Genomic DNA, 19,272 nt, shown 5'->3' with positions numbered 1-19,272 from the left:
CCACCCCCCCACCCCCATAGGACTCGAGTTTTTACAATCTCATATAAACCTACAGGGTTTGTACAGCCCTGTGTCCAGCTGTAACACCCTGTGTGGAGTTGGTGTTTGTAAATGACCACATATCCACCCATAGCGTCCCCTGTTGAGCTGGAGTCCGTACATGACTATGTATCCACACTGATTTTGCCAGCAATCTTTCACTGGCTTGGAATCCTGTGGTCAGACATTAATTAAGAATTGTTTAAACTTGTATCACCAGTGGATCTTGTTTCTCCTCTTTTCAGGTGCATTCCTTATCCCATACTTTATATTTCTATTTGGTGGAGGACTGCCTCTATTCTTCCTTGAAGTTGTTGTTGGCCAGTACACTTCTCAAGGGGGCATTACTTGCTGGGAGAAGCTCTGTCCCATTTTCTCTGGTAAGTGGATACATTCAAAAGGAACAATTATCTAGAATTATGCCAGTAATTAGAAAGAAATCAGGTATTACTTTTAGTCAAAAGGAAATTAATGAGGAATTTTGTAATTTTTATAAAAAATTATATACTTCGGAATGTAAAGATGTAACTGAGGATGCTATAGATTCTTTTTTGTAAAATATTAAATTGCTACAATTGAATCAAGAAGATAGACAGGAGTTAGATAAATCCTTTACAGAAAAAGAAATAGAAATGGCGATAAGAGATATGCCAAATGGAAAGGCACCTGGTGAAGATGGATTTTCTATAGAGTTTTATAAAACTTTTTATGCTGAAATATTTCCTATATATAAGGATGTTCTACAACAAATTTATGATACTTTTTGATTACCCGAGTCTTGTTCCAATGCAATAATTACAGTTATACCAAAAAAAGATAAAGATCCTCTACAGGTTTCTTCTTATAGACCAATATCACTGTTAAATGTAGATTATAAAATTGTAGCAAAAGCTATGGCTAATCGATTAGCTCAATATTTGCCTAAAATAATACATTGTGATCAAACGGGATTTATAAAAAATAGATATGCATCAGATAATATTTTGCGTTTAATAACTTTGATAAATAAATCTAAATCTCAGATGAATTGTCCAATAGTGGTTTCGTTGGATGCAGAAAAGGCTTTTGATAGAGTGGAATGGAAGTTTTTGTTTAAAGTACTTGAGAAATTTTGTTTTGGTTCTTCATTTATTGGATTGATAAAGGCTTTATATAATAGTCCGAAGGCCAGAATTGCTGTCAATGGGCAGATTTCAGATTCTTTTAATTTAACAAGGTCTACTAGACAAGGATGCCCATTGTCACCTGCTTTATTTGCTATAGTTATTGAGCCTTTGGCACAATTAATACGTCAAAATGAAAATGTTAAAGGCATGAGAGTTTTGAAAGAGGAATATAAGATTAATCTATTTGCTGATGATGTTTTATTATATTTGGTGGATCTGGGTATTTCTTTACCAGCAATTCAAGAATGTTTAGAAATTTATGGTCAATTATCTGGTTATAAAGTAAATTGGACCAAAAGTGAAATTTTAACAATTTGTAAAAATGATTATTCAATGTATAAAAGTATTACAAATTTGAAGTGGACCACACAAATTAAATATTTAGGAATTAATGTTAATATGAAATTTCAAGATTTATATTCAATTAATTATCTTCCTTTAATAAAAAGGATTAAATTAGATTTGATTAAGTGGAAGGATTTGCCTTTGGGTCTATTAGGGAGGATTAATACTATAAAAATGAATATTTTTCCCTGAATACAATATTTGTTTCAATCAATTCCTTGTTTTTTAAATAAAAGTTTTTTTAAGGATTTATATAAAGCAATTAGAGACTTTTTATGGAAGGGAAAATTTCCGAGGGTAGCGATGGGAAAGCTGATGTGGGATTTTCAATTTGGAGGTTTAAGATTACCGAATTTTCAACATTATTATGAAGCAGCTCAATTAAAATTTGTTAATGCATTAATGAATATGGATGATCCGCCCAGTTGGGCAAAGATAGAAATGGCAGTTATTTCAGAAAAATTTTCTCATGAGTTTTTGTTTCGATGGAATAAAAATTTATTATGAACTTATGATGTCCCAATATTGAAGCATTTATTAAACTTATGGACAAGTAAATTTAATAAATTGGGGCTCAAAAATAAATGGTCTGGACGATTGCCATTATATAACAATCAACTTGTTCCTTTTACAGTCTCCAATATTACTTTGAAACAGTGGGAAAGGAAGGGAATAAAAAATTTATCCGATTGTTTTTCTGAGGGATGTTTTTGTTCTTTTGATGAATTACAAAGGAAATTCGGTATTAGTGGAAACTCTGTATTTGTGTATTATCAATTAAGATCTTTGTAAAACAGATATGTGGTCGACATATGATTTTATTGCCTGATTCTAATTTTGAGGAATATGTACTTTCAATACCACAAAAGGGATATATATCTGATTTGTATTGTATTTTACAAGAAATTGATAGTAAAAAATATTGGGATAAGGATAAGTTGAAATGGGAAAAAGATTTAGGTTTTATAATAGCTGAAGAAGCTTGGATGGAAATTTGTCAGAATAGTATTAGGAAATTGAACTGCCCTCATATCTTAAAGAGACAGTCGGATGTGGTCTTCCTCTTTTAAAAGCCACTTATTCTATCTTTTCCTTTGACCAGAAGTAACATGTATCAGCACCTTTTCTGGTTACTGTATTTCAATTTGGTCTTACTTACAGGATGGTCAAGCCTATTTCAATCCTATGTTACCTATAGGATGGCTGGGCATCATCTTCTTTTCAAAATGCGTCTCATTCCAGTCATATGTTTCTCTGAAAACTTACAATTTTATACATCAGTTATATTTAACACCGGAGAAACTAAAAAAGTTTGGTCTTAGTAAGTCGGATTGCTGTTTTCGTTGTGACCAGACGGCTAATACTTTTTTGCATACTGTTTGGTTTTGTGATCGATTGCAACAGTTTTGGAAGGGTATTCAATCTATATTTAATAGTTTATATAATATTTGTCTTGTATTAGATCCTGGTATATTTTTATTAGGGAATATGCAATCATTAATTGATTTGGGCCTACAAGATTATCAGATTTCTTTTATCTATTTAGCTTTAGCTGTGGCCAAGAAATGTATAGCACTTACTTGGAAAGATAGAAATATATTAACTTTAGATAGGTGGTATTTGGAGATAAAGTTCTGTTTGACTATGGAAAGGATATCTTTTTCAATTCAGGATAGGATGTCTTTTTATAGGTTGAAGTGGACTCCGTTTGCTAAATGCATGCATTTAAGTTTGATTTAAATATGTTTTTAAGTTTGATATTTTAGTATTGATAATTTTTTTTCTTCTTTTTTTTTGATGTTAGTATCTTTATTTGTTATGTTTTATCTTTTTTTGTGTAAGGGTTTTTTTATATATATAATTATTGTTCATTTTATTAACTCTTCACTCTTTCACTCTTTATTTTGGGGGGGTTGGACTAACTTTAAGCTAGGTCATTAATGTTGTGTACTAATTTGGGGGGGTTTACAAGTTTACTTTATTTAGTCTGCCGATATAGTATTGTAATTTTTATTATCTTATGTTTAATCTTTTTACTGTAACTTTCTATTTTATTCATGTTATAAAAATCTTAAATAAAGTTTTTTTAAAAAAGTGGATACATTCAGTGGGGCACTATGTTGATTGCAAATGGATGGGAGTAAGGAGGATTGGCAGGAGAGGGGATTGGGGGTAGTGGGAGGAGAGGGGTAGCAGACAGATTGGAAGGGGAGGAGATCAGGAAAGGGGCAGGGGTGGGGTCAGGAAAAGGGGGAAAGGCTAGGGTGGAGAGGGAGGGAGAGGGGAGCAGGGAAGCGTACTGAAGGTTGGTGGTGGAGATACAACATTCGTGGTCCTGTGAGGTGGAAGTACAAACTCTTAGGGAACTGCAAGGGGTCTTGAGGATGGGCAGTGTTGAGGTTGCGGAAGAAAGGTGGGGAAAGGTCCCACTCTCTTTGCCCTGTTGATTGATTACCATTCTGTTTGACCTGACAGGGATTGGTTACGCTGCCGTTTTCATTTCGATTCTGATAGAAGTCTACTTTACTGTTATCCTGGCCTGGATAATCTACTACCTCTTCATGAGTTTCCAGAGCGAGCTCCCGTGGGCCAGTTGTGGTCACAGCTGGAACACTGATCACTGCATCGAGGATCATTTGAGGAAGAACCTCTCCCAGTGTCTTGATTGCAACATGACCAACTTCACCTCCCCCGTTACGGAATTCTGGGAGTAAGGAAGCCAGCAATTGTGTTTTTATCCCTTATTTCTGTGACAGTTTTGGTGGTCAGGGCCAAACCCAGAGATCGCACAGTGATGGGATCAACCTGCCTCCTAAACGTCAATTCCTAGACCTCACTGCCCCTTCACTCTGCTGCCTCTCTGTCACCAGCTTCACCTTGTGTCTAATCCTGGGAGTGTGCGATGTGATGGCATAGATGGAGTTTCACTCTGTGTTTTACCCTGGAGAAGGTGTTCAGGGAGCTTCACCCTTGGAGTATGTGATGGGGCAGTGTAAAGGGAGTTTCATTTTGTATCTGACCCTGGGTTTGTGTGATGGAACAGGGTCAAGGGAGATTCATTCTGTGTCCAAGCTGTGCTCCCCCAGAATTAATTAAAGTGTTGTGCATATTTTACCCACGTCTGCAATATTAAAGGTGGCATTTAAAACAATGAAGCAATATGTTTGAAATTCGCACAGCAGCCTGCATATAAATTTCTGCACCAACATATATTCTGCCTGTTATGCTGCAGACCTGAGCGCTGGGTACCCCAATTAAACCTGTATGCCTGTGTCCTGTACTGTGGGTGGGGATCAAGCTACAGGCTGTGAACACCACTCCCTAGAGCTCAGCACGACAGGAGCTAGCGCACTCCATCCTGGCCAGCCTGAATGGCCCCTTACCCTGACTGTGTGAAGCAAGGGCAGGGTCCTTTACTCTCTCTGGAGCTTGCAGTCAATTGGAAGTTGTTTTAACTGAAAGGTAGCCCTTGGTTATTTTGTTTTTGATGTTTCCCAAACCTTTTTACATGCCAGCCTGAGAGCACGAAATGTGACTCTACTTCTAGCGAGCATGCTCGTTTTGGCCCAATGGACGAAAAGCTCTGCTCCAATTCCTCCATTTCCAGGGAGTAATAATGTTCTTGTCTCTCTTCTCCAATCCTTCTCTCCACTTGGTCCCTCCCCCCTTCCTCCTCCTCCTTCCCATCCCTCCCTCTCACCCTTCTCCCCCTCATTCTTTCCTGTCTCTCCATCCCTTCACCTTTTCTCTCCTCCCTCCACTCCCTTTCCCTCACTCTTTCTTCACCTTTTTTGCCCTCCCTCCACCTCCTCTCCCCACCCTCCTATAATTCATCCCTCCCCTTACTGCCCATGAAGACGGAATGTGTTAGGACTCTCCTCTGGCATTGAGGAGGTGGGTGAGCTGAGGTGGGGTCTGGCTCTGAGCCTTCTTGCTGCCTGGGTCATCTGCTTCTTCTGCATATGGAAAGGGGTGCGCTCGACAGGAAAGGTGAGTCTGGGTTCTTCCTGCCAACGCTGTGGAGTTCAATGGTTGCACCTCCCTCCTCCTGTGGGCTGCTCCCTCTCAAATCCTATGCAACAAGCCAGGACCATCTCCATATTTCAATAAAATCATGGCCCCTCCCTCCCTTCCCCTATTCCACACCCCTCCTGTCCCTCCCACTCCCACACCTTCTCTCCATCCCCCTTCTGCCCTCTCCTACCCTCCACCCCTGCTCTTCCCCTCCCTCTACTGTTCCCTTACAACTCTCCTGCCCCTCCCAGTCCTACACCGGGCGTACTCCCTTCAGCCCTTCCCCTCAACTGATACCCCATTCCGCCCCTCCCCTGAGCACGTCCGCCAATGCTACACCCTTCCCCTCTGCCACAGTCCTCTTATACCCCTCTCCTTATGCCCCTCCCCTTCCCTACACTCCACTAATCCCATTCCCCCTTCGACTTTCTCATCTCTGACCCGCCTGCTCCCCCTCCCTTTCCACCCTCCTCCTACACCCCTCTCCTTCCACTCCAACCCTCCCCATTGTTCTTCAGCTCCCCTTCCCATAATCCAACTCCTGTGCCTCCCTGTCCCTCATGCAATGCCCTGTCCCTCTCTCTCTCCCACTCCTCCCTGTAAGCTTCCCCTCCCCCACACCTTCCCACCCCTCCTCTGGCTGGGTCCCTGCAATTATGGGTTGGAACATCCCACCCATTTGTGTACCAAGGCTGACGTATCCTCACCAGTTGGATGTTGAATCCCCCCCCCCACCCTGAAGACCATCCCCATACACCAATGACACCCACCTCGTCTCTGTGTCACCAGGTATGCCTAACTTTCCCACCACCTGCACACAGCAGAATCCTACAGGGAAGGGTCAACCCATGGCCCGGAGCTTTGGCTGCCCTGCATGAAAGAATGCAGGGGTGGGGTGATGGCTCTACTCATCAGTTCTGCCCAGATCACGGACACAGTTACCATTGTGCCATGTGTTGGTCCCTCGTACTGGTTCTCAGGGCTCCAGCTCCTCCCAATTACCTCAAGACAAGAACATGGGAACAGCAGGGCATGGGGCGGCCATTCAGCCCCTTGAGCCTGTCCCAGTATCCAACTTGCCCATGGCTGATACCCCCACCTCTGTGCCTGCTCCCCAGAGCTCTCAGACCCAGCCCCGATCTATGTGTCTGAGCTCCTCCAGCATTGTGCGTGCTGCTCCAGTTTACCAGCATCTGCTGTCACTAAATAATTGCCTTTGTCCCCAGGGAAGGGAGTCCAAAACAATGGGGAGGGGGAAACATTGAAAGGGGAGCTGAAGATGGTGGTGGGTGTCTTGACTGAGCTGTCAGAGGAAGGGGTAGAGGTGGCGACAATTACAATGTTCAAAAGACATGGAGAGGACAAGTTTTAAGGGATATGGAGCAAACGCACGCAAATGGGATGGGCTGGGCTGGAACATTCTCGTAGGACTGAAGGACCACATAGAATTCTATGTGTCTGTCTGTCCCTCTTACCCCACTGAGTATCAGTGATTCTTTGGAACTGCCTCTCCCTGGGCTTCAGGCCTCTAAACTGATTGTTGTGAGTGCAGAGGGCAATTGTGGGTTGAAACAGAGGTCTGACTGAGCCCCAGTTATCTGCAACTCCCTCCCAGCCCCCTGACTGAGAGGGAAGCTCCTCTTGGGCTGTATTTTTCACGTTAATCCATGGATTAGAACCATAGAACCACTGAATATTACAGCACAGAAATAGACCCTTTGGCATTTCTGGACTGTGCTGAACTATTATTCTGCTTTGTCCCGCTGACCTGCACCCAGTCCATACTTCTCTTTACCCCTCCTATCCAAGTACCAGTCCAAATTTTTCATAAATGTTAAAATTGAACCTGTATTCACCACTTCATCTGGCAGCTCATTCCACACTCCCACTACTGTCTGTGTGATGTTCCCTAATGTTCTCCTCAACTTCTCTTTAACCCTGAACCAGTGTCCTATGATTTGTATCACACCTAACCTCAGTGGAAAAAGCCTAGTTGTATTTAGTCTGCCTACATCCCTCATAATATTATATACCTCTCAAATCTTCCTTCATTTTTCTTTTCTCCATGGAATATTGATATTTTTCCTGTAGTTAGCCCACCTCACTGACAAAAGGCAAATGAGGAAAAACCCAACACCCAACCCCAACCAACCAATTTTCCCCTGCAACCGCTGCAACCGTGTCTGCCTGTCCCGCATCGGACTTGTCAGCCACAAACGAGCCTGCAGCTGATGTGGCCATTTACCCCCTCCATAAATCTTTGTCTGCGAAGCCAAGCCAAAGAAGAAGATAACTAAAAGTCTAGATAATACTCCAAATTTGGCCTCACCAATATCTCAAACAAATTTACAATAAAATTCCAACTCCTGCACTCTATACTTTCATTTATGCAGGCCCATATACCAAAATCTCTCTTTACAACCCTATCTACCTGTGATGCCACTTTTAGGGAATTATATATCTGTATTCCCAGATCCCTCTGTTCTACGGCATTCCTCAGTGCCCTACCATTTACCTTGTGTTTCCTACCTTGGTGTGTCCTAAAATGCAACACCTGACACTTGCCTGCATTAAATTCCATCTGCCATTTTCTGCCCATTTTTCCAGCTGGTCCATATCCCTCTGCAAGCTTTGAAAGTTTCCTCGCTGTCCACAATGCCTTCAATATTTGTGTCATCTTCAAACTTGCTGATCCAATTTACCATATTATCATCCAGATCATTGATATAGATGACAAACAGCAATAGTTCAAGCACTGATCCTTAAGGCACACCACTAGTCACAGGCCTCCAGTCTGAGAAGCAATTATCCACCACCACTCTCTGGCTTTTCCGTTATAGCTAATGTTGAATCTAGTTCACTACCTCATCATGAATACCGAACATATGAACTTCCCTGACTAATCTCCCATGTGGGACCTTGTCACAGGCCTGACTAAAGTTCATTCAGACAACATCCACAGGCTTTCTTTTATCAACTTTCCTAGTAATATCCATGGAAAAACTCCAAAAGATTAGTTAAATATGACATACCTCTCAAAGCCATGTTAACTACCTCTAATCAGTCCCTGGCTACGAAATACTTGTATATTCAATTTCTGCGAACACCATTCAAAAATTTACGTACCATTGACATCCTGGGTTACTTTTGGAGACTTTCTTTTAATGGAAAAGCATGAGCTACCCTCCATTACTCCTGCACATTTCCCATGGCTGAGGCCATTTTAAATGTTTCTGCCAGGCCTCCCTCAAGGTCCGGGGTAATATCTTTAACAAGCCCTAGATATTTATCTACCATTATTTGCTTTAAGACAGCAAGCACATCTGTATAGGCTCCATGACCTCACCGCTTTTTCTTCCCTCGACTCTGTACCAGTTTCCATTGTGAATACTGATGCAAAAAAAAACACAAGATCTCCACCATCTCTTCTGTTTCCATACATAGCTAACCACTCTGATCTTCAAGGGGACCAATCTTGTCCCTTACTATCCCTGTTCAACAATATGTGGAAAGTTAAAATCTCCAACTATCACAAGTTTATTTCCTGCAGCTGTATGCTATCTCTCTACAGATTTGCTCATTCAATTCTTGCTAACAATTGGATTGTATATAATACAACCCAATTGGTGTGGTTATACCTTTCCCATTCCTTAGCTCCACCCATATAGCTTCAGTATAAGAGCCCTCTCACCTTTTCTGTCTCAATGCAACTGTGATATTTTCCGATGAGCAATGCAACTCCTCCCCTTTATCTCTCCCACTCTAACGCATCTAAAACAATGGAAACCCAGGCCTGCCCCTCCTGCAACGAAGTTTCACTAATGGCCACTTATAGAAACATAAAATTATGAAAGGGATAGATAAGATAGAGGCAGGAAAATTGTTTCACTGGTAGGTGAGACCAGAATTAGATTTAAGACAGAGATGAGGAAAAACTGTTTTTCCCAGAGAGAAGTGAATCTGTGGAATTCTCTACACAGGGAAACAGTTGCGACTACTTTAGTAAACATATGTAAGGTTCAGTTAGATAGATTTTTACATAAAAAGGGAATTAAGGGAAATGGGGAAAAGGCAGGTAGGTGGAGTTGAGTCAATGATCAGATCAGCCATGATCTAATTGAATGGTGGAGCAAGCTTAATGGGCCGGATGGCTGACTCCTGCTCCTGTTTCTTAAGTCATGATTGCACATGCCAATCCACGCTCTAAGCCCATCTACCTTTCCTGCAGTACTGCTTGCATTGAAATAGCTGCCCCTATGAATAATTCCACCACATATACATCCCTTTGATTTCCAACTTTATATGCAGTCTTCGCATGATCTTTTTCCTCATCCACCCCATTATTTTTTCTAGCATTCTGGTTCCCATCATTCTGCAAATCTAGTTTAATCTCCCCCCCCCCCTCCCCAGATCAGCACTAGCAAACCTTCCCACAAGGATATTAGTTCCCCCTCCAGATCAGAAGCAAACCATCCCATCAGAACAGGTCCTATCTTCCCCCAATGATCCAGAACCTGAAGCTCTCACCCCCTCCCTGCACCATCTCTTTAGCCACATATTAAGTTGCGTTATCCTTCTATTTCCAACCTCACTAGCATGTTTCTCAGGTAGCAATCCTGAGATCTCATCCCTGGAGATCCTAACCTTCAACTTTGCACCTAACTTCCTGTACTCTCTTTGCAGGACCTCATTTTCCTTCCTACACATGTTTATTAGTCCCTACATGGACCACGAATGACATCTGTCTGCTCACCCTCCCTCCTAAGGATGGAGTGGATTTGAACTAACATATCTTGTACCCTGGCACCAGGGAGGAAACATACCATCTTGGATTCTCAATTTCTTCCACAGAACCTCTTATCCCCTTAACTATGGAGTCCCCAATCACTAGAGCTCATATTTTCTCATCCCTTCCCTGTTAGCCCCTAGATCAGACTTCATGCATGAGACCTGACTGCTATGGCTTGTCCCTGGTAGATCATCACCCCTCTCAATAGTATCCAAAATTGTACACTTGTTATTGAGGGGAATGGCCTCAGGGGCTCCCTACACTGATGCCTTTTCTCTTTCCCTCTCCTGACTGTCACCCAGCTATCTTTCTCCTGCCTCACAGTTGTGATCACATCCCTGTAACTCCTTTCCATCACCCCTCTGCCTCCCGAATGATCTGGAGTTCATCCAACTCCAGCTTTAATTGCCTAACTCAGTTTGCTAGGAGTTGCAGCTGGATGGACTTCTCACAGATGAAGTTGTCAGGGATAATGTTGGCTTCCCTGACTATCCACGTTCTGCGAGGAGCATGTCCCCTGCTTTAGCTGCCATTCTCACTGTCTATGAACTAGAGAAAAAAAAATAAGATAAATAAAACCTGCCCTTACCTGTGCCTTCCTGCTGATCATTTTTGTTCCTCAATAGGATTGTCCTTACTTCAACTCCTGCACCATCAACTCAGCCTCTCCTCGTCTAAGCCTCTTGAGCCAAAGCCTCAGCTCCCTACTTTAACTCTGGCCCACTCACACAATGGCCAATCCGCTTCTACCACTCACCAGCTTAAAGCAGATGACTTTCGTTGTCTCTCGTTCCAACTCCCATTCACACCAAAACTGTTCTTTCACCTGTCCTCACAGAGCAAGACCGTTAACTGTTCCTTGAAGAAGTGGGTCCTTGCTGCTTTTCCCAATGGCTGCAGGCCTTCTGCTTAGGAGGTTATTGTCGCAGGAGCCATGAGAAAATTTCTTATGTGAGCAGTACAGCTGGATATCCCACACATCATCCAGAAGTGCAAAATTACAAAGGGAGATCAGTGGGTACAGGGCATTCCCTGATGATGATGTTCGTGAAAGTTCCCAGCAAGGACCAGGGTTCAGACTCAGTGATGATCACGGACCATTATAGATTTCCACAGTATCTTACTGCATGATCCAGAGGGGAGCATATGGGTAATGGATTTCTCCCACACGCCATGCACCTGTACTGTTTGGGAAGAGGGTTTTGGGATGGGTTCAGGAAGTGGGGTTTCAGGGGTAGGTTCGGGGGGGTAGGTTTGGAAGGTTTTGGGGGAGGTGGGTTTGGGAGGTCTTCCGAGTTAACTTGCGAAAGTAACCACAGTGTGACATGTTGACTATGCATAGTGTGGACCAGTGGCGGGGGGAGGGGGAGAATTTTCTCTGGAGTGCGTGCAATGAAGGGTGCTTGTGATGTTGTCCCTGATATCCCCGTGTCCCTACAGGTTGTGTACTTCACTGCAACTTTTCCTTTCCTGATGCTGTTGGCCTTGTTAATCCGTGGAGTCACTCTGCCAGGAGCAGCTCAGGGAATCAAGTTTTATCTGTATCCTGACATCATGCGTCTGGGTGACTCACAGGTGAATCTCCAGCACGGACGTGTGGCAAGGGAAAGGACCCTCTGTGGCAGGGAAACATAAAAGTCGGCAGACACTGTGATTGTACTAAAAACACAGAAATGCTGGATGAACTCAACAGGTTTCACAGCATGCATAGAAGTGGGGAGAATGTGGGAAGGGGGAGCGAGTAAGAAGGTGGAAGAGAGTGGGAAGGGGGAGAGGGTAAGAAGGTGGGAGAGCGGGAAGGGGAGAGAGCGTGGGAAGGGGAAAGAGCACATGAAAAGAAACAGAGTAAGAAGAGGGCCTCTCCCCCTCCCACTCAGCCTCTCCCTTCCCTTTCGCACAGCCCCTCCCTTTCCTCTCATTCGACCACCCCCTCCTCTCATTCAACCCCCCTTCCTCTCATTCAACCCCCCTTCCTCTCATTCGACCCCCTTCATTCGACCCCCCTTCCTCTCATTTGACCCCCCTTCCTCTCATTTGACCCCCTTCCTCTCATTCGACCCCCCTTCCTCTCATTCGACTCCCCCTTCCTCTTGCACTGGCCCCTCCCTCTTGCTCATTCCCTTCCACCCTCCCCTTTCACTCGAGTCCTTCCTCTGGCTCTGCCCCTCCCACTCCCTCTCCTCTCCTTCCTCTCACTCATTCCCCTCCCCTCCCTCTCACCCAACTCTTTCCCTCCCTCTCAAGTGCCTCCATTCCCTCCCTCACACCCTAACCTTCCCTCCATCTTAGTGGTTCTTCTCCCTCCTACCCGAACCCCCTCTCTGTTGGGCCCAACCCTGCTGACATTATCGCATGCTCTCTCCAGGTTTGGATTGACGCCGGAACTCAGATCTTCTACTCTTATGCACTCTGCATGGCTGTAATGACATCAATCGGGAGCTACAACAAGTACAAGTACAACTGTTACCGGTGCGTACATGTGTGTGTGTGTGTGGGGGGGGGGGGGGGGGGGACACAGGGTAAGGGTTGGGGGGAACTACAATGTGCTCAGGTGCCATGGCGATATTAATGCCTCTATTGTTTGTGATGTGTGAGCCATTAGGGACTGCATTCTCCTCGGATGTCTGAACAGTGGAACCAGTTTTGTGTCGGGATTCGCTATATTTTCCATCCTTGGCTTCATGGCTCAGGAACAAGGGGTGGCCATTGACGATGTCGCAGAATCAGGTACGAGAGGCAGTGGCTTCACAGGAGCCACCGAGCTGTAGTGGGCACTTCTGCCTTGCTCCAGAGTGACGCTGGAGGCTGTGGGAACCCGGCTTAGCAGGGTTCAGGCTGTGTAATCCAGGGGAGAGGCCTCCCCCTTCTGCCACCCCGGGAGGGCCAAGCCAATGATATAATACACCATGCACCGTTGTGCAAGAGTCTTGCAATGAATGCTTAGAGGTGCCACTCTCATCGAACTATGGCTGGATTTATGGCAGGTGCTGCCAGAACTGTAATGGCAGTGCTGTTGCTGGTGCAGGTTTTAAAAGACCTGTTAAAGGAGCTGACAGTGTTTGTAAGTAAAAGCTTTCATCCACAGAGTCTGTACTCGGCAGCGGCTGAGTGTGCTGCCCATTCCACGGTGGATAGGACCCTGAATTGTCTTTTTGTCTCCCATCCACCATATGTCCCCAGTTGTGGAGTTCAGATGGCTGAGAGGGAGTTCCAACTCAGACTTCACAGATACCCCGCGCCCCCCCACCCCCGCAACCTCCACAGAGACTATGGTCCAAAAGGCAGCTGCTGGGGTGTCCTTGGTGGTGTGAAGCCAGAGCGAGATGGAACACTAGCGGCATCTCCTCTGCTTCTTCCCAATGGGAGCTGGACCAGTCCGCAGCTCCCCTGGAGACTGCAATCCCTCGTGGCCGCTGCCGAGCATAGACCCTGTGGATGAAGGATTTTACATACAGCCTGTGAGGAGCTGTCAGCATTATGATCATTCTGTCTCCTCTCTTCTGGCTCCACATCAATGACAGCGTTGCTTTCACAGCACCTCTGACAGTGCCGCCATAAATCCAGCCACAGTTTGAGGAGAGTGGCACCTCAAGGTGTTCTTTGTCATACATTTTGTTGGAGGTTTATGGAACATTCTTTGCCTAACAATCTGACTTCTGAGGAGAAAGTTTAATAATGTTCCTCAAGGATTGAAATGGAGGGAGGATGGGAGGGGACAATGCCCGCTTCAGCCAAGGGCATTTCTGTCTTGGTTTGCATCCTTGGAGGCGACCAGCTCTCTACATGGCACAGAAAGAATATCAGTGCCATTCAGCCCACTGCTGTGAATTGGCCTGAGTGTCAACTGTGAGCCAGGATGGGCGATCCTTGGAGTTTACGGAGGAGTGGGCAGTTCCTCTCATTGGTAGATGTGCTAATTTTTCCCTATTGGGTCACCAACGAACAACATGCTAACTTTGTTTTAAGAGATTCTGCTGTGATTTAATATGCTTGTATTTTTGCTGACATGCAAATGCATTATCATTAGTGCCTCTTGTCCCCCTCCTCTCTCAAAGTTCACAGTTATTGTCTGAGGACGTACATGACATTGCATACAGTCCTGAGATTCTGTTTCCTGCAGTCCAGGCTGAGTTTTTACTTATCAGTAACTATAAACTCTAGTTGAGAAAAGATACGTATACAAAAGAGAGATACAGAAACAAAGAAATGTTAACAAATTGTACAATGCAGAAAAAATATTCAGTAATAAATAATGTGCAAAATTAGAGTCCTTAAATAAGTTTCTAATTGAGTTTGTTGTTGAGGAGTCTGATGGTGGAGGGGTGGCAACTGTTCCTGAACCTGGTGATATGAGTCTTGTGGCACTGATACCTCTTTCCTGATGGCAGCAGTGAGAACAGATCATGTCCTGGATGTGAGAGTCCTTGATGATTGTTGCTGCTCTCTGATGGCAGCGTTCCATGCAGATTTTCGGAATGGTGGACAGGGTTTTGCCTGTGATTTACTGGATTGGGTGTGGTAAACCACTATTTGTATATTTATCTGCCTGGACATGCCCAATGGCTGACTGTACCTGTGGCTCCCCCCACAGCCCCATCCCCAGTTCAGGACAGTCAAGCTGACTCCATTCTATTGCGAATAAAAGCCTGTCAATTTTACATTACTTCAGTCTTTGGAGTTATAATGGTACATCAATTTTATTCACAATAATTTTTGACAACGGAGCAGATCCTGAAGCCGGAGAAGCTAGAAATTTACCCTCAATCATCTGAAGCCTCCACCATCTTCAAATTCTGGCTGCATTGCTTCGAAGTGTTCCTGTAGGGATCATCTACCATCGTTCGATCAGAGAACGACAAGCTTTAGGGACGCCACTTTGTACCCGGAGGCGACCGACATTCTGAAGAGCCAGCATCTGAAGAAGGTAAACGATATCTTTGTGAGACACCTCCTGGCCACTCAAAAACAACCTCAGGGGAATCAACCACTGAATACCTCTGGAGCCGACAAACTCTCGGACAGGCCTGCGACTGAAAGGCTCTGATGGTCACAAAGAACACTGAGGACCTGATTAGAGACACCTATGTTGCAGGCATCACCTTGGTGAGGTTAATTTGTGGAAGGCGGTCAAACTAGTGGGCATGCTGGAGGTGGCCCTCCAGAATATGGAAGCTTACTCAGCCAACAATGCAGCTGTCTCATGGTTGCCCTGGGCGCCACCACTTTGGGACACACAACCAGCGATCCAACCACGGCCGCTGTACTCCAATAGCACCCAAAGTGTTACTTCTGCAGCCTAGGCAAGCACCCGAGGAAATATTACCGGGTGAAAGACGTGGTCTGCTCCAACTGCAGGAAGAAAGTGCATTACGCACAAGTTACCCTGATCCAGCAGCACCACGTGAGGACCGCCATCTTAGATGCCGCCATCTTTGAGACCCAGCAGTGTCGCATGTGAGCTTTGGGGGACGCCATCTTGGATGCTGCCATCTTGTGACCGAACTCAGCTACAGACAGCAACTGATACTGCCTCCATCACGTTGGATCAAGGTAGTCCTCACTAACTTGCCAGATCGATAAAGGACATCCAGGTAAACGGCCACTTGACGAGCTGCCTGTTCAATACTGGGAGCACGGACAGCTTCATCCACCTGGACAATATGCAGCGCTATTCCCTCGCGGTTAGGCCAGTGAGTCATAGTTTCCTTGGCCTCAAAGTCCCATACAGCTGATGTCCACAGCTGACCGTGAGGGGCACAAACTACAAAGACTTTAAACTGCTGTCACAGCTATTCATTGCCATGCTACTGGGACTGGACTTCCAATGCCACCTTAAAAGTGTGACAATGGAGTACGATGGGCCCCACACCCCCTCTCCCCACTATCTCAAACCAGCATTTCTTAAATCGCCTACTGTGCTCTACCAGCCAGAAACCCCCACCCCCCGGCCCCTACCCCCACCGTTTGCAGCCAGTAATCTGAAGGTGCACAACTTGTGGACTCTCAACCCTCAAGATCACCCCTCCACTGCTGTTCGTTAAACTCACCCCGACTGCCACCCCATTGCCATCAAAAGTAGATGGTACAGTGCTGGGGACAAGGTCTTTATAAGGCCAGTACCAGCCCTTGGAGAGCCCAAGTGGTGGTGGTGAGGAATGGGGTAAAAACAGGATGGTCATTGACTACAGTCAGACCATTAACAGATACACGCAGACATGTATCCTCTTCCACACATATCCTAAATGGTAAACCAAATCACAAAATATCTGGTTTTCTCCACCATCAACCTAAGGTCAGCTTATCACCAGCTTCCCATCCACCCGGCGGACTGCCAATATACTGGCTTGGAGGCAGATATCTGCCTCTACCATTTCCTGAGGGTCCCCTTCAGCATTACCAACAGGGTCTCTGTCTTCCAACGGGAGATGGACTGAATGGTAGACCAATATGAGCTGCAGGCCACATTCATGTATCTGGCCAATGTCACCATTTGTGGCCATGACCTGCAGGACCATGGTGCCAATCTCCAAAAATTCCACCAGACTCCTTAACCTCACATATAATAAGGCTAAATGCATATTTCGCACAACCCACCTTGCCATCCTTGACTGTGTCATGGAGAACGGAGTCATTGGCCCCGACCCCGATTGCATGTGCCCGCTTTTGGAATTCCCCCTCCCCCCACAGACTCAAAGCCCTGAAAAGGTGTCTGGGCTTCTTTTCCTACTATGCCCAGTAGGTCCCCAATTATGTGGACAAGGTTCGGCCCCTCATTATATCTACCTTCTTTCCCCTGCCACCAGAAGCCTGTGCACCTTTCAGCGGCATCAAATAAGACATTGCCAAGGCTACGATGCAAGCTGTGGATGAATCCATTCTGTCCATTGGAAAGCGATGCATCCGACTTCATCCTGGCAGCCACACTTAACCAGGTGGGCAGACCCATCTTTTCTTTTCCTGCACCCTCCAGGGCTCCGAAATTCAACACTCTTCTGTCAAGAAGGAGGCCCAAGATATTGTTCGAGACACTATGGCATTGGAGACTCTACCTGGCTGGAAAACGAGTTAACTTGCTGATGAACCAATAGGCAGTGGCTTTCACATTCAACAACCAGCAGTGAGGTAAAATCAAAAACAACAAGATATTGAGATGGAGAATTGAACTTTCCACCCACAATTATGATATCTTGTACCAGCCGGGAAAATTCAATGAGCCCCCAGCTGCTCTATCCCGTGGAACATGCGTCAATGCACAAATAGACCAATTACAAACCCTCGACAATGATCTCTGCCACCCTGGAGTCACCAGGTTCTTCCATTTTATTAAAGCCCACAATCTGCCTTACTCCATTGAGGAGATCAGGACTATAACCAGGAACTGCCAAATCTGCGCAGAGTGCAAACCACCATTCTATTGTCCGGTCAGAGCACAAGCGATAAAGACCACTCACCCCTTTGAACGCCTGAGCATCAATTTCAAAGGACCCTCCCCTCCTCTGACCACAACGTGTACTTCCTCAACATCATCCATGAGAATTCATGTTTTCTGTTCGCCATCCCCCGCCTGGACATGATAGCTGCCAAAATCATCAAAGCCCTATCTAGCCTCTTCACTCTGTTTGGGTTCCCTGCTCTATCCATAGTAACCGGGTGCCCTCCTTTATGAGTGAAGAGCTGTGCCAGTACCTGCTGGCCAGAGGTGCCGCCACAAGCAGAACCACCAGCTACAACCCACGAGGGAACTGGCAAGTATAAAGGGAAAACGCCACCGTCTGGAAGGTCATCCTCCTAGCCCTGCGGTCTAAAGGCCTCCCAGTTTCCTGCTGTCAAGATGTCCTCTCTGAGGCACTCTACTATGTCCTGCCACCAATGCCACTCCACATGAAAGAATGTTTTCATTTCCCAGGAAATCTGCAATAGGGACCATGCTACCAGCCTGGCTGATGTCCCCAGGGACGGTCCTACTTTTGGAGCACGCGAGGAGCCATAAGTTGACCCACTGGTTGAAAGGGTTCCCTTCCTCCACGCCAACCCCCAATGTGGCTTACCCTGATGGGCAAGAGGACACGGTCTCTGTTAGGGACCTGGCATCCTCAGGGGTTCTGGATGCAGTGACTGACCACCCCGCACCCCCTCTCCTATCTTCACCCATGATGCACCAGAGCCATGGCAGGTTACCCCAGCCCCAATAGATGGCATACCAGAATTGTCGCCACGCGTCCATCAAACCGACGCTGACAACTGAATACAGGCGCCCCAGACTGTCCAGGTCCCTATTGCACTCTCAGCCGCAGCCAGCATTACGATGATTACACTGGCAGATCAGACCACCCGAAAGACTTAATATATTGTAAGTTCTTAACGCACTTCACCTTGTCGGAATCTCTTTAAAAACAAGGGATGAATATGGTAAACCACTGATTGAATATTTAACTGGCTGGACACACTGATTGGCTGATTGTACCTGTGGCCCCTCCCACAGACTCTTGATAAAGGTGACTGTTCCACAGCCCCTTTCCCAGTTCAGGACAGTCCACCAGTATGGACTTGCCTTCATTCTACTGTGAATAAAAGCCTATTAGTTTTACACAACTTCCAGTCTTTTGGAGTCATTGATGGTGCATCACTGTATTCATTACATTTTTCAGGACTTTGCATGCAGATATAATGGTGCCCCATACCAGGCTGTTATGCAGATAGCACCATTTCACTAGATATCTGCAGAATTTTGCCAAGGGTGTTGACTGCTTTCTGCTTTCTTCACAATGACAGAAGTGTGTTGGGTCCAGGAAGAGTCCTCTGAAAAAGTGATCCAGGAATTTTAATTTGTTCACTCTCTCCACCTCTTATCCCCCAATGATCACTGTATCATACACCAACAAGCTTCTGCATCCAACATCGACAACAGGTACATCTTCC

At 45.5% G+C, this 19,272-nt stretch overlaps 1 protein-coding gene across 4 annotated transcripts in view; it reads left to right on the top strand.

Moving 5' to 3' along the window:
• LOC138763285 (sodium- and chloride-dependent taurine transporter-like) overlaps nt 1-19,272 on the top strand; it is a 65,131-nt gene that overhangs the window by 22,441 nt on the left and 23,418 nt on the right. For 3 of the 4 annotated variants that reach the window (XM_069937165.1, XM_069937167.1, XM_069937164.1), the window contains exons 3-8: nt 285-419; nt 4,026-4,260; nt 5,408-5,540; nt 11,794-11,928; nt 12,719-12,822; nt 12,956-13,080. In XM_069937165.1, the coding sequence (XP_069793266.1) occupies nt 285-419; nt 4,026-4,260; nt 5,408-5,540; nt 11,794-11,928; nt 12,719-12,822; nt 12,956-13,080 (867 nt within the window). The remainder of the gene's footprint in view (nt 1-284; nt 420-4,025; nt 4,261-5,407; nt 5,541-11,793; nt 11,929-12,718; nt 12,823-12,955; nt 13,081-19,272) is intronic. The other variant, XM_069937166.1, reaches the window with a different exon arrangement.

Source organism: Narcine bancroftii, chromosome 5 (genome assembly GCF_036971445.1).
Source record: "Narcine bancroftii isolate sNarBan1 chromosome 5, sNarBan1.hap1, whole genome shotgun sequence".
Taxonomy (NCBI): Eukaryota; Metazoa; Chordata; class Chondrichthyes; order Torpediniformes; family Narcinidae; genus Narcine; species Narcine bancroftii.
This window is presented reverse-complemented; position numbering and strand designations above follow the sequence as displayed.